We start from the raw sequence: 15,716 nt of genomic DNA, 5'->3' as shown, positions 1-15,716 counted from the left end.
CCGGTGCTCCCCCCCCCATAGCAAGCCGCTTACTGTGGGGACACTCGACAGGAGGGAGGGGCCAGAAACACAGAAGAGGGACCCGAGAAGAGGAGGATCCGGGACACTCTGTGCAAATCCACTGCAGCAGAGCAGGTATGACATGTCTCGTTTTATTTTCCAATAAAAATAACTATCACTTTAAGGTCACAAACTCATGCTTTACCGTGGGGTTTCCCAACCAGGGTTCCTCCAGAGGTTGCTAGGGGGTTCTTCGAGCTGTGGGAAAAGACAGATTGATCTACCACCTGCAAATACTACCAATGTGGGGGGGGGGGGGCACTAATATTTAATGTAATTCACTTCCACACTGACCACCAGTGGGCATTTCACCACTGACTATCAGTGTCATTACGGCCTTTTTCATTGACCACCTATGGATGGAAGGGGGAGGGGTTTATGCTGACCACCAATGTAAGGGGGCATTTCTCCAATGACCACCATTGCTGGTAAAATAAAAGGGGAACCAACAGGGCAGGGAGATTAGGTCCTTACTCCTTGACTCTAGGTAAAAAAAAAAAAAAAACTGGAGCTGCCTCTAGCAGATGGAGGGCATTAGGCCACCAGCAGGGGGAGCCCCTGGGCAATGCTTGTGTTTATGTGCCCTGCTCCTGAAGGTGGTGCTATAACCCAATGGTCAAGATCCAAGAATCTGAGCTGTGTCCTTCAATGAAGGGAAGAGAAAGTTATACAAGATAATTATAAAAATACATTCAGTACTGCAAGCTTCATTGTTAAAAGAAAACTGTTACAATTACCACACTTTCCTTTTTTTTGACAAATGATTGTGTAACTAAAAAAAACAGCAGAATAGTCGACAATAAACCAGCCCCATTGCTCACCAGAGCAATCTCTCTCCCACAATGCAATTGCTCGCCAGCAATCACCTTACCTTCTCCCATCCCCTGCTGCCTCCTACTCCCGCGGTCTGCTCTCAATGATCTGGATTCGTCGCTGCTCCCTGCCGACGGTCTGTCAAATCCGGTCTCCTTGAGGCTTCCAGGCGCCGCTGCCGGGTAAGACTAATGGGTTAGGGTTAAAGCTGCAGCAGGAGGGAGGGGTGAAGCGTGATGTCAGCAATGGAAGGAAAGGTGGTGGTGAGGGGGGGGGGGAGGGGGTGTTAGCTTTAGGAGGGGTGGGGGGAGGAATAAAAAATCTTAAAGCCCATTAACATTCCCTTTTAAATAACTAAAACCTCAAACAATACAGACGTATAAAAAGTAAAATAAGTTTAACTTTCATTTAAATAAAAAAAAAAAAAAAAAAGTAATTAAGAAACCCAGTAAGTTAATCGCCTTCTTGCTCAAAAACTGTCTCTGGATGTGAAAAGCGGGGTGGAAGCGATGCAGGAATTAAGAAGCTGGAGAGGCAAAGGCTGCAGAAGCGTTGTCAGGCTGGGGAGTCCAAGCAAGTTAAAGGGGTAAGAGCAAGGTTAGGGATGTGCATGGGGGTGGCAGAGGGGAGGGGGAGGGTCTGGCCTAACCTTACCTCCATTTATTAGCATAGAGCTCATAAGACCAACTGCTTGAAAATGTATTTTAATCACATAATTCACAAGCAGCAATTAAAAACACAACTCATTCTTAAAAACGTGGAACTTCCGCTTATCCGATTCCCTCCCCCCCATCCGGTGCCACATTTGGCACCTTTCGGGGGGAGCGGGTACCTGTTTTTGACAGGTACCCTGTCCCCACTTCCGTCGTACCTACGTCAGAAATTCTGCCCCCCCCCCCTTCCTCCTTCCCCTGCTGCCGAGCCAGTAAGAGCGCAGCACGCTCCTGGCATGGTGGCCATCTGTAAGCCCAGGGGCCCCATAATCTTCTATTGCCCGGGGGGCCCCATGAGTTGTCAGTCCGCCTCTAACTTGGGATCCAACTTGTGAGACCCCCCCAAGTCAATTGACATGTGAAATCCCATGTTATTCAATAAGAGCCGTCTTAATTTACACTACTGAAGTCGCTCCGACTTTAGAAAAGGTCCCTGTACTACTTCCATCCAGCTTGTGCCCATAGACTTTAATGGAAGTTGTCTCCAAGTCGGATCCTCATCTTATTTGCTGCGATTCGGATCCGACACTACAGGAAAATTATATGAAGCAGCTTCAAAGTCGCACTCAAGTCACCTGGCAGTCGCACCGCAGGTCGCGGCAGTGTGAACCGAGTCTAAGGAGACCGTGGCGGGAGGGGTTGCTGTAATCATCCTTGGGGAGGGTGTTAAAAGTTGACAGACAAAAAAAACGGACCCACCACAGCCGGTGATCTGACGATATGGTGCCGGCTATCGAGATGGTTCCTGTAAGGCAGGGGTGGCCAACCAGTGGCCCGGGTCCACATGTAGCCCGCGGAGCCCTCTGATGTGGCCCGCGACCTCCTGCTCTGGAATGGCGGGTTGGCATGCAAAGATCGCAGGTTGCCGACCCGCCATACCGCAGCATCAGTGTTGTGATATGAAGCTGGTGGTAGAGGAAGAAATCGGCTGCGGAGCAGAGCCCCATAAGCTGATGCTTCATCTACAGCGCCAGCTTTTGCCACAGGCGGAGTCTATGGCAAAGTTCAGCTAGCCCGCAGGATAAACACGCAGCACATCAGTGTGAAAGCAGTCTTAGGCCCTTTTCACACGATCAGCCCGACCGAATGGGACCCTCAATTCACCTCTACAGAGCGACAGATGTCCGTTTACGCCCGTCTACCGCCAATCCGAAAAACATTTGTCCCCTTCCATCTGGCTGGATCGGAGGGCCTATAGAGTAGCCGTGACCTGTCGTCCGTCTGCGCCGCTGATTGTGGCCCGTGGCTGGTTACCAAGTTGCTTAAGTGGCCCTCGCTCTTCAAAAGGTTGGGCACCCCTGCTGTAAGGACTGCGCAGGTGCAATCCTTGCCGACAGAAATCTCCGAACCTCAGCCGGGATCCAGGGATCCGTGGAATTTGAGGAAAGTGGCCAGTCAGCCTTACGTCTTCGCTCGGACGGCTCGCTCCGCTCGGCCTCCTGGCTCTTTTTTTAACATCCTCCAATCCACGGGGATGTTAAAGGAATGAGCCTGGATGCCGGCCCATGTTCGGAGATTTCCGTTGGCAAGGATTGCGCCTGCGCAGTCCTTACAGGAACCATCTCGATAGGGGAACCTTAACGACAAGTCACCGGTATGAGACATAATTAATAACACCGCAGTTGGGGCAGTAATTAATCAGAGCCGCCAGCAATTACCACGTCAAACACCCGCAAATGTGATTATCTCACAGCAGTCGCTGAACGATGATTGCTGATTGGTTCCCGGGGGGGGGGGGGGGGTTAACACACTGCTCTTCACCTCCTTACATAGGACTGACTACGCTCTACAGTTATCATTTACCTGCAAGAATTATATTTTATTCTTCTTTTACCTTTAGGGCAATCTAATCAAGAATGTAAAAATGACAAAAAAAATCATAACAGGAAGATGCATTTATTTATGAAGAAATTAAGATTAATAATGATTATGTAGACACAGTACAGATAGAAATCCAGGATGTGGTTCTCCACCCAAATCTCACATTATTATAGCAACGGATCCTGTGAAGAGAAGGACCCTTTTCTCTGCTCCAGGCCCACCGAAGGGAATGGATGGGGAGTTCGAATTCATGAAGGACAACCCGTTCCTTGTGTAACACGGCAAGTATCCGAGACTGAGCAAAGTATACGCTATATTGCCAAAAGTATTGGGAAAATGCAGAACCTTGGGTGGAGAACCTCTGGACAGAATGTAGTTATAGATACCTTTCTCCTCTTCCGGTTTCTTTGATGTAACCGTTTTCGGCCGCCCCCTTCCTCGGCGCACTGCTTCCGATTGGCTATTGGATCTCGACCGCCGCCTGTTCTCCAGGTCCCTACTGACTGTAGAGATGATCCGCTCCCTTTTTATCCTTTCCGTTCGCCTTCTTTTAGGATCGGATCTGTTTTCTAAACAAAACCGAGACAGGAAACTTTATGAAGCATCTCAGACAGAGCTGACATCAGATTATTTCAATAAGTTACATAAAAAAATAAAAAAAAATAAAAGTGAGCCAATCTCATGACTCCAATGTGATGAAATAAAGAAGGAAAAAAAAAGAGAAAAAAAGAAAAGAAAGAGAAAAAAAGAAAAGAAAAAGAAAAGAAAAGAAAAAAAAAAAAAAAAAAAAAGAAAAAAAAAGAAGAAAAGAAAAGAAAAAAAAAAGAAGAAAAGAAGAAAAAAAAAAGAAGAAGAAAAGAAGAAAAAAAAAAGAAGAAAAGAAAAAAAAGAAAAGAAGAAAAGAAAAGAAAAAGGAAAAAGAAGAGAAAGAAAAGAAAGAAAAAGAAAGAAACAAAGAAAAATAAAGAAAAGAAGAAAGAACTCTTGCAGTGAACCAAATGCTTGCAATGTTATCATTGCAAGCATTTAGTTCTATCTGTTCTATAAGTGTAAAATATTTTGCTTTTGATCCTGCCCTAAATCCAATTGGGGAAAAAGGACGCCAATTTTGTTTGGGAGCCACGTCCCACGACAGCGCAATTGTCAGTTAAAGTGACGCAGTGCCGAATCGCAAAAAGTGCTCTGGTCTTTGACCAGCAATATGGTCCGGGGCTTAAGTGGTTAAAGACATGATTTTATTTTTTGGCTTTTAAAGTAATTTTCTAGCAAACAATACAGATTTTTACTTTCAAAACAAATGCCAGAGAAAGGCCTGGTCAGCAAGTGGCTATATAACGTATCAAATCTTCACTTTGTACTTTCAGGTTCACTTTAATGTTTTGTGCGTCTCCTTTCCTCAGGTGGGACAGTCCTATAATAAAATAGAATCGGACGAGGCGAATACCTGACGTGGGGTGTATGCGCTCCGTCTGTCTGGCGTGGAGAAGTTTTCTGCTTATAAATATGTAACCGCAGGGACAGGACTTGCAGGCCACAGGAACCTGAAACACAAAACAAACACATTTCAGAAAGACACATCCCAATCATTCCTATTGTTGTATAAAACAAAAATACTTTTTCTGAATTTGTGGAACTCCAACCAACTCTGAAGGAACCCTGGGGACACGAGCAGTTCTAGATTTAAAACTCAAATTAACTTTATTTTCTGTTCCCCATTCCAGGAGCATCAGAATAGTGTCTTATCGTTCGTTTTCTTTAGAAAACAGCCACAGTCTGGTTAGAAAAGCCTGTCCCCTGCCAACATGCTGCAGAGTGGGACACTTGCTCTCTGTGTGGAAGCAGTGGTCTCTTTGCAGAGGTCAGACACACCCTCTGAGAAGTCAAACTTAAAGTGATTGTAAAATGTTGTTAAAGGAAAAAACAAACACAAAAACAAACAAAACAAAAAAAAACACAAAAAAAACACAAACCAAACAAAAAACACACAAGAACAAACAAAAAAACCCCCCACAAAAACATGTTATACTTACCTGTCCTGTGCAGTGGTTTTGCACAGAGCAGCCCAGATCCTCCTCTTCTCAGGGCCTCTTTGCTGCTCCTGGCCCCTCCCTCGCCGAGCCACAGGTCCCTTTGTCCATTCAGACACGGAGCCCCCGGTCCGGCCCTGCCCCCTCTCGCCCCTGATTGGCTAACTAACTTTGCTTGACAGCCACAGGAGCCAATGGTGCCACTGCTGTGTCACAGCCAATCGGAAGGAGAGTAATGGATGGCTAAGACACTTGTGGACATCACTGGAGAGAGATGGGGCTCAGGTAAGTAATTAGGGGGGTGCTGGGGAGGCTGCTACATACAAAAGGGGGGATATCCACGTATATCTAAGCTGTCCCGGATACTCCTCCTGATTAGTTGAGGCACAGCAGCAGTGCCATTGGCTCCCGCGGCTGTCAAAGTCAATCAGCAAATCAGGTGAGAGAGGGGGCGGGCCCTGGTCAGGGCTCCGTTTCTGAATGTTAGATGTACCGGCAGATTTAGACACACTAACAAAATGAAGCCAAACTCCAGATCACACTTTATAATCAGTTGCAGCAAACAGATTTTTTTCCCCTTTAGGATAAAAGGTTTTACATGAATAAAACAAATAATTGTAAGCACCCCTGTCAGTGGAAAATGGTTTGTCTCAACCCTATAATTGGAAGGCATTATATATACCATCTGTGTACAGAAAGTTTCCAGGCCGGTAAAATAGAAGCAGCAATTTTTAAATGGCAACTTCAAAACCAATTCATTTTCCTCCCCTGCTACACCTGAGCGCTTTGTCGCCTGAAGCGCGACGCCCCAAAACGCTAGAGGGGAAAAAATACATTATTCTCTATGGAGACGGTTCACATCTCCACTCCAAAACGCCTGAAGCCCAAACAAGTTCTGGACCCTTTTTTGAAGTAAAAAAAAAAACAGCGTTTTGTCGCGGCAAAAAACGCCGCAAAACGCTACGCTCAGGTGTGAATGCAGCCTAAAGGGTAACTCCAACTTTCATGGGGGGGGGGGGGGGAATTGGCAAATAGAGTGCAAAAGAAAGTCATAATGTAATTGAAAGTTATTAAAAAATCACCTTTCCTTTATAATCTATCCTAGGGTCTCAACCTGTGGCCCTCCAGCTGTTGAAGTCCCATGAGGCATTGCAAGGCTGACAGTTACAAGCATGACTCCCACAGGCAGAGGCATGATGGGACTTGTAGTTCCACCACAGCTGGAGGGTCGCCAGTTGGACACCCTAGGATAGAAAATTACAAAGGCTGCAGAATAAAAATGAAAAGGTAATTTTTAATAACATTCAATTACATTATGACTTGTGTTTCCCTTTTCTTTTGCACTCTATTTGCCTCCCCCCCCCCCCTCCATGAAAGTTGGAGTTACCCTTTAACATTACATAGCAGAGGAGGAAAAAAAATGTTTTGAAGTCATCATTAAAAATTGCTTCTTCTATTTTACCTTTTTTTCTAAGCTATGCTATGTGAATGGGAACAAGTAAAACCTAAAGTAGATGTTATCAGATTTGGCTGCAAAAAAAAGAAGGTGGAAATGCACTTTAAGTGATGAAATAAAATCCCTGCAGGGCTCGGCTTCTAGGAAAAGAAATCGCTAACTCTTGTATTTTCTGTAGTCAGCTCGGCTCCCCTCCCCTCCCATGCAGTGGAATGCACGGTGAGCGACATGTGCTATATACCACGTGATCCGCGGAGCTCCGCTGCTGCCTTGGCCATAGGAAAGGACGCTGCTTCAGCCTAGCTCCCAGAGCGGCGGCCATCTTGGTCCACCCGGCGGCGGCCTAGGTGAGCCTAGAGCGCCGCACTGTCATCACCCGGCCTCAACTGCTCGTGTTTGCTGGCTTCTCTGGTAAGACTAAGCAAGCACTAATCTTCCTATACAGAGGGGGAGATGTAGACCATACTACAGTGGGGAGAGAGGTCTGTGGATATTACAGTGGGGACTATATATGGTGGAGATCCGAAAAATGTATGTGCGTTATAATTAATCTAAATTAGTCAATTAAAAAAAAAATTGATAGATTATATATATATATATATATGTTTTTTTAGCAGAGTCCCTAGAGAATACAATGGCGGTCATTGCAACTTTTTTTTCTCACACAGTATTTGCGCAGCAATTTTTCATGCATAAACAAAAAAAATACAGTAAAGTTAGCACAATTTTTGGCCATATTGTGAAAGATTAAGTTACACCGAGTAAATAGATACCCAACACGTCACGCTAAAAAATTGCACACGCTTGTGGAATGGCGCCAAACTTCGGTACTTAAAAACCCCCATTAGGCGACGCTTTAAAAATGTTTTACTGGTTACATGTTTTGAGTTACAGGAGGAGGTCTAGGAATATAATTATTTATGTCGCTCTAACGTTCGCGGCGATAACTCACATGTGTGGTTTAAACACCGTTTTCATTTGTGGGCGGGACTTGCGTATGCGTGCGAGCTCACGGGGACAAATTTATTTTTCATTGATAATTTTACTTAAAAAAAAAAGAAGAAAAAAAAATGTGATCACTTTTATTCCTATTACAAGAAATGTAAACTTTTATTTTTTTTCCTCTGTCGCTCTATTTTTCGGGGAAATATCGCGCTGGTTAGGCGGCCACAAGAGAGACTTTCCTCACACAGCTGAACACACATTCTGAGAACCTTTTATGACTTCCCAGCAATGAGGAACATGGACCGTTTTATGGCGTGAAAGCTCATAAACACAACCGATGAATACTGCCAACGAGCCGACACCAACAACACCGAGGATTTATGTTTTTCACAGAAATAGGCTTTAACCACTTAACGACCGCCGCATGTAAATATACGTCGGCAGCATGGCACGGACAGGCGGCAGAAGGACGTGCCTGTACGTCCCTGCCTAGACCGGGTCAGGGGTCCGATCGGGACCCACCCCCCCCCGGTACATACGGCGATCGTTAATCGCGTGGGAGCGATCCAGGACGACGGCGCGGCTATTAGTTTTTAGCCGCCCCCTTGCGATCGCTCCCCAGAGCTGAAGAACGGGGAGAGGCGTATGTAAACACGGCTTCCCCGTGCTTCACTGTGGCGGCTGCATTGATCGAGTGATCCCTTTTATAGGGGAGACACAATCGATTACGTCAGACCTACAGCCACACCCCCCTACAGTTGTAAACACACACTAGGTGAAACATAACTCCTTCAGCGCCCCCTTGTGGTTAACTCCCAAACTGCAACTGTCATTTTCACAATAAACAATGCAATTTAAATGCATTTTTTTGCTGTGAAAATGACAATGGTCCCAAAAATGTGTCAAAATTGTCCGAAGTGTCCGCCATAATGTCGCAGTCACGAATAAAATCGCTGATCGCCGCCATTAGTAGTAAAAAAAAAAAATGCAATAAAACTATCCCCTATTTTGTAAACGCTATAAATTTTGCGCAAACCAACCGACAAACGCTTATTGCGATTTTTTTTTACCAAAAATATGTAGAAGAATACGTATCGGCCTAAACTGAGGAAAAAAATGTTTTTTTTATATATTTTTGGGGGATATTTATTATAGAAAAAAGTAAAAAATATTGAATTTTTTTTCAAAACTGTCGCTCATTTTTTGTTTATAGCGCAAAAAAAAAAAAAAAAAGCAGAGGTGATCTAATACCACCAAAAGAAAGCTCTATTTGTGGGGGAAAAAAAGGGACGCAAATTTATTTTCGGTACAATATTGCATGACCGCGCAATTACCAGTTAAAGCAGCGCAGTGCCAAATTGTAAAAACACCTCTGGGCATTTAGCTGCATATTGGTCCGGTGCTTAAGTGGTTAAAAGTATACCCGAAGGCAAATTTATTTTAGTTTTTGATTGACGGTAGAGGGATTAGAACCCCTGTAAGATTTTTTTTTTATTATTATTGCTGTCTGTGTCTCCCTCTCTATTTGCCCTGTATATATACCATTATCACTGAGCGTTAAAGCGGAGTTCCACCCAAAAATGGAACTACAGTGGAACCTCGGATTATGAGCGTAATCCATTCCAGGAGAATGCTTGTAATCCAAAGCACTCGCATATCAAAGCGAGTTTGCCCATTGAAGTCAATGGGGAAAAAAAGATAATTTATTCCACATGGACTTCTATGGCATGCAATACCGCATGTGGCCAGAGGTGGGGGGGGGGGGCGCCGGAGAGCCTTGGAAATACTCGGCTGATCTCGGAACCCATTGGAAAGGCTCAGAAACATCACTCTTCTTTTACAGGGTTTGACAAATTTGCTTGGAATCTAGGGGCCAGCTAAAATAGTTAGGAGCCAGAAAACGCGCGCAGAACTGAACGCATACGTGAGTAGCGCCCGCATATGTAAACGCTATTCAAACCACACATGTGAGGTATCACCACGATTGGTAGAGAGAGAGCAATAATTCTAGCCCTAGACCTCCTCCGTTACTCAAAACACGCAACCTGTAGAATTTTTTAAATGTCCCCTATGGAGATTTTAAAGGGTAAAAGTTTGTCGCCGGGTAGAACTCTTAAATTGTCAGAGGGTGGTTAACAGTGAGTATGCATGCTGTGCCAGGGCAGAAGACATTGCAGCACAACAAAGAAAAAGGAGCTTTGAGACTTTAGTATATATAAATGCATTTTAAATCTGACAGAGGAGGATTGCAGAAGGCACCCTTGGAATTAATACTGTTCAAAGACTTTTTATTATATATTTTACATTAAATGTCTAATTCTGGTACTGGGGTGGTGATATTTGTATGCATGCACTGCTAAGTAGAGTTGCTGGGTTCCGAATGCCTTTGCATTAACACTTGATACTACCGGGTTTGGATTTTTTCAGAAACCACTTTTTTTTCCTACATCACATTCCATAGGACCGTGCTCCGCGGACTAGGCCGAAGCCGCGGCTTCGCCTAAAACATCCTGACCGCAGCTCACCACGACCCTGGGAAAAGGCCACGAGCGGCACCCGGCCTAATGCCGCTCGCGGCCTTTTCCCAGGATCGACGCGAGCTGCATGTTTTTGGCAAGGCCACGGCTTTGGCCTAGTCCGCGGAGCGTCGGTCCTAAGTTTTTAGGCGAGGCCGCGGCTTCGGCCTAGTCCACTGCGATCCTGGGAAAAGGCCGCGGACTAGGCCGAAGTCGTGGCCCCATCTAAAAACTTAGGACCAGTGTATTGTCACATTCTGCTGCCTATCGTAGAATGCTGCGGAAGTCACGTGGCGGCCAACTGCGCATGCGCGATGCGTTCCAAGCGCAAGTGCAGTGCGTTCCAATGGATTCACGACAGTACACACCAGTGAAACCTCGGTCGGCATCCAGGCTCTTTCCTTAACATCCCCGTGGATTGGAGGATGTTAAAAAAAAGCCAGGAGGCCGAGCGAGCGGAGCGAGCCGTCCGAGCGAAGCGAGAACGTGAGGCCGACTGGCCACTTTCCTCTAATTCCACGTTGCCCTGAATGCCGGGTTCGCTGGTGTGTACTGTCGTAAATCTATTGGAACGCATCGCACTTGCGTTTGGAACGCATTGCGCATGCGCAGTTGGCCGCCACGTGACTTCTGCAGCATTCTACGATAGGCAGCAGAACGTGACACTACACCGGCGCTCTGCGGACTAGGCCGAAGCGGCGGCCTCGCCTAAAACATCCTGCCCGCAGCGATCCTGGGAAATCCCAGGATCGCGGCGAGCTGCGGGCAGGATGTTTTAGGCGAGGCAGCGGCTTCGGCCTAGTCCTCAGAGCGCCGGTCCTATGGAACAAAAACATTTTTTTTGCCCATGTCCACCTTCCCAGCCAAGACCTCACTCGCCAGGATGCCATTTCTAGTCGCCATGGCGACCGGGATTTGTCGAGCCCTGTTCTTTTGTTTTTTTATTTTATTTTTTTTTTATTCCCCAATTGAATTTTTGCTTATAGCGCAAAAAAATAATTTGCGGGGATAAAAATCATAAAAATTTAATTTGGGACAGTGTTGCATTACTAAAAGAAATGTTTTTTTTTTTTTAAATTTTTTTGATATTTATTAAATAAAAATAAAAAAATAGTGTTTTTTTTTTTTAAATTGTCGCTCTTTTGTTTATAGCGCAAAAAATAAAAACCGCAGAGATAATCAAATACCACCAGACAAAAGCTCTATTTGTGGGGGGAAAAAAACAAAGATTTTCTTTGGGTACAGTGTTGCATGACCACGCAATTGTCATTCAAAGTGCGACAGCGCTGAAAACTAAAAATTGTCCTGGGCAGGAATGGGGGTGAAAATGCCCGGTATAAAATTGGTTAAAGGGGAAATTCTTCCGGTCCTTAAGTGGTTAAATAATACATGACATTTTTGAAAACTTCAATAAAAATATTGAAACAGAAATAATGCATTATTACAATTTAAATACACCCATTCGATTTTAGTCGACTAAAAATGTACTGAAGATTTCGTCTACTAAATACAACTAAAACAATTGCAGATGACTAAAATAAAAGGCTAAAACTAAAATGCTATTTTAGTCAAAAGACCAAAAAGACTAAAACAAAAAATCTAAATCTGCTGCTAAAATTAACGCCGGTAGTGGGGTATTTTTTTTTTTTTACCATAATGCAATAAATGCAAAAGGTAAAAAAAAAAAAACACACAAAGCACAAAAGCTTTTGCCATGAGATCCAGCCCAACCCGCAACCCAGGAAAGCTTTTGTTTAGACTGTAGCCGTTCTTTGAAGGCGAGGAGATAATATATTCTGCAAATATCATCTATTATTTATCTGCAACGACTCCGCGCTCGGCGATACTCCGGAAACCCTCTGCGGATTGCGCAGTCTTTTAATAAATGAATGCAGCAGCGTCCTCAATATAATCAGAAACCACCTACACAGCACAACGGTCTAAAAATAAGATTAAATACGCAAACAGGAATTCAATAGGATGAAAAAAAAAATAAAAATACAAGCGGTCTGTGTGCTACCAGAAAAAAAGCATTACAGCCAGCAGAGGGACCAGCAAACATCCGTTCTTGGAATGCAGACTGAGGATTAAAGACGCAGAGCGATCTAGGAAAAATACATTCTGCGGGTGGAAAACCTCCAGAGCCTGGAAAATATGGAGCAACCCACTGAGATTGGGCCAAGAATTCACAGAGAGGACACAACTAAACTTAAAGGGGAGAACACAGAAAAAAATGTATACTTTTTTTATTTTTTTCTGTCTAGTTGTATTTAGTCGCCTTAATCTTCAGTACATTTTTAGTCGACTAAAATCGAATGGGTGTATTTAAATTGTAATGCATTATTTCGGTTTCAATATGAAAAAAAATAAAAATATAAAAATATATATATATATATATATATATATATATATATATATATATATATATATATATATATATATATATATATATATATATATATATATATATATATATATATATATATATACACACACACACATATACACACACACACACACATATATATATATACATGCACACACTAAGTTTTAGAAATATATAATTTTTAAATCACAAAATCTAGAAACTATACAACTTTCTGTACATACACAGTCAAATAAAATATAGAACACAAAACTAATTTAAAAAACAATATATCAAATAAAATTCATTCTAAGAAGATATTTTATTTGATATATTATAGAACCTAACGTTTTTTTCAAAAAAAATATATCAAATAAAATAACTGTTATTTTTATACAGTGTTTAAGGCGTCTATTATATTTATGATAACAATTTATAATTAAAAAAATAAATAAAAATGTTTTATAAAATACACACACACGTACACACATTATTTTATATGTGTTTTTTGAGCCTTCTAGAAATAAAAATTACAGACAGGTTTCAGATGGAGATGTAACAGGCAGTGTCTGGATTGCTGAGCGGCTCTGACAGCAGAATGCCATATTTCTCAATTTTCAAGTCATATTTACAGCAACACCGTCATGAAATGTCAGCTCTTCCATTATAAAAGAACACAAATTACATTTTCCAACTCTCTGCAGCAAGCAGTAACACCGTTACCTATAACTGTACTCCATCTCTGTCAATTTTGACCCCTCCATACATAGGAAATACTAGCGCTGGCTCGCCACAAGAAGAATTAAACCTAACTCCAAAAAACACACATTATTTTTAATATAATATATATATATATATATCATAACCATTTCCCTGTAAGTGGGAAAAAAACAGCATCTTTGGCTGCAATTTTCACCTCCTTTCTAGTGCTGTCCCTTGCAGTATTTTACTCCTGCCAGTAGATGTCACCATGTTCCCAGGTTGAATAACGCCCAGCAACCGAGGACATCTTGTGGCAGAGAAAGGGTACAGCAGGGAATAATGCAGGACGTGATTATTGGAGACAGAGGAGGAGAATATTGCAGCCAGAGCTTTTATTTTGAGTACTCTGCTGGTGGGATTTTATTTTTGCCTCTAAACGCCTAGAGCAAGGAAAGGTTAGAGCAAGGAAAGGTTAGAACACCATCTGTGTCCCATTGAAATTCCTGCAAATAAGGGAATTCCTTGGGGACCCCCAGATCACCAGAACTAGTGTCCCCATTGGAAGATTTTCCCCTCCATTACTTTTCTGGGAACAACCTAAAATGTGGGCTTTTCTTTTACTGTCAATGATAATGGTAAACAGGACACAGAGAGGGGGGTCTCCCTAACAGGGGCACAAACTGCAATAACAATTTACAGGGGTTCTAACACCTCCATCTATTTTTTTATTTTATGTTTGCCTTTAGTTCTACTTTAAAGCGGACCAGTCATTTTTCCCCATCTATTAAATCTTCTGCCCTTTTTGTTTTAATTTTGGATACAGCCCACTTCCTGTTTCTTGTTTGGTCATTATCCTGGGCTTATGACATCATACACAGCTCTCTCTGTGCATGATGAAGGAAAGAAAGAAGAGAGAGCAAGAAAGAAGAGAGAGCAAGAAAGAAGAGAGAGCAAGAAAGAAGAGAGAGCAAGAAAGAAGAGAGAGCAAGAAAGAAGAGAGAGCAAGAAAGAAGAGAGAGCAAGAAAGAAGAGAGAGCAAGAAAGAAGAGAGAGCAAGAAAGAAGAGAGAGCAAGAAAGAAGAGAGAGCAAGAAAGAAGAGAGAGCAAGAAAGAAGAGAGAGCAAGAAAGAAGAGAGAGACAGAGACAGACACAGAGACAGAGACAGAGACAGAGAGACAGAGACAGAGAGACAGAGAGACAGAGAGACAGAGAGACAGAGAGACAGAGAGACAGAGAGACAGAGAGACAGAGAGACAGAGAGACAGAGAGACAGAGAGACAGAGAGACAGAGAGACAGAGAGACAGAGAGACAGAGAGACAGAGAGACAGAAAAAAAAAAAAGAAAGAAAAAGAAAGAAACTTTGGATACAGCCAACTTCCTGTTTCTTGTCTGGTCATTGTCCTAGGCTTATGACATCATACACAGCTCTCTCTGTGCATGATGAAGGAAGGAAAGAAAGAAGAAAAAAAAAGGAAAGAGAAAAAAAAAGGACAGAAAGAAAAGGAAGAAAGAATGCCAGGAAGGGAAGAGTCATACAACGGCCAATGAGAGCTGCAGAGCTGGAGGTGTGCCTCTGTGTAAATCCAGGAAGTGAACAGGCAGCAGCTTTGGCTGCCCACAGTTAATATGGCTGCAGCCAGACTCAGTGGAGGGAGATTTCTGCAGCATATTTGGCAAATACAGAATCACAGTATATATAAAATAATATGCAAAGTGGTTGGAGGGAAGCTTCAGAATGGCAAAGATGTTTTTATTACAAATTATGTGAGCGGACTGCAGTTCCTCTTTAAGGTTTGACATGTTGGGTATCCATTTACTCGCTGCTACCTTGTCTTTTATATTTTACCAACAATTTGGGTACGGTAGTTTTTTTTTTTTGTGATTGTTTACTCTGAAATTCACTTTAGTGTGTTTTTTACTGACATGTTGCGTTTCATAGACCTTTGCGTTAATAATGAGTGACATAAAAAACTGGAACAAGCACTATTTCAGGGATAGGCAATTAGCGGACCTCCAGCTGTTGCAGAACTACAAATCCCATGAGTCATTGCAAGACTGACAGCCACAAGCATGACACCCAGAGGCAGAGGCATGATGGGACTTGTAGTTTTGCAACAGCTGGAGGTCCGCTAATTGCATATCCCTGCACTATTTTATTCTCTAGAGCAGGGATATGCAATAAGCGGACCTCCAGCTGTTGCAAAACTACAAGTCCCATGATGCCTCTGCCTCCAGGTGTCATGCTTGCGGCTGTCAGTCTTGCAATGCCTTATGGAACTTGTAGTTCTGCAACAGC

At 43.1% G+C, this 15,716-nt stretch overlaps 2 protein-coding genes across 3 annotated transcripts in view; one reads left to right on the top strand and one right to left on the bottom strand.

Annotated features, from left to right (window-relative positions):
* The window catches only part of PDCD5 (programmed cell death 5), a 302,413-nt gene that overhangs the window by 171,616 nt on the left and 115,081 nt on the right, over window positions 1-15,716 (top strand). The gene's annotated exons all lie outside the window — the stretch shown is intronic.
* Window positions 1-15,716, bottom strand: part of C11H16orf87 (chromosome 11 C16orf87 homolog) — a 30,292-nt gene that overhangs the window by 4,328 nt on the left and 10,248 nt on the right. Inside the window, exons 2-4 of one of the 2 annotated variants that reach the window (XM_040329473.1) lie at window positions 4,852-4,948; window positions 3,794-3,976; window positions 932-1,048 (exon numbers count right to left, since the gene is read on the bottom strand). In XM_040329473.1, coding sequence (XP_040185407.1) covers window positions 932-1,048; window positions 3,794-3,976; window positions 4,852-4,948 — 397 coding nt within the window. The remainder of the gene's footprint in view (window positions 1-931; window positions 1,049-3,793; window positions 3,977-4,851; window positions 4,949-15,716) is intronic. The other variant, XM_040329474.1, reaches the window with a different exon arrangement.

Source organism: Rana temporaria, chromosome 11 (genome assembly GCF_905171775.1).
Source record: "Rana temporaria chromosome 11, aRanTem1.1, whole genome shotgun sequence".
NCBI lineage: Eukaryota > Metazoa > Chordata > Amphibia > Anura > Ranidae > Rana > Rana temporaria.
This window is presented reverse-complemented; position numbering and strand designations above follow the sequence as displayed.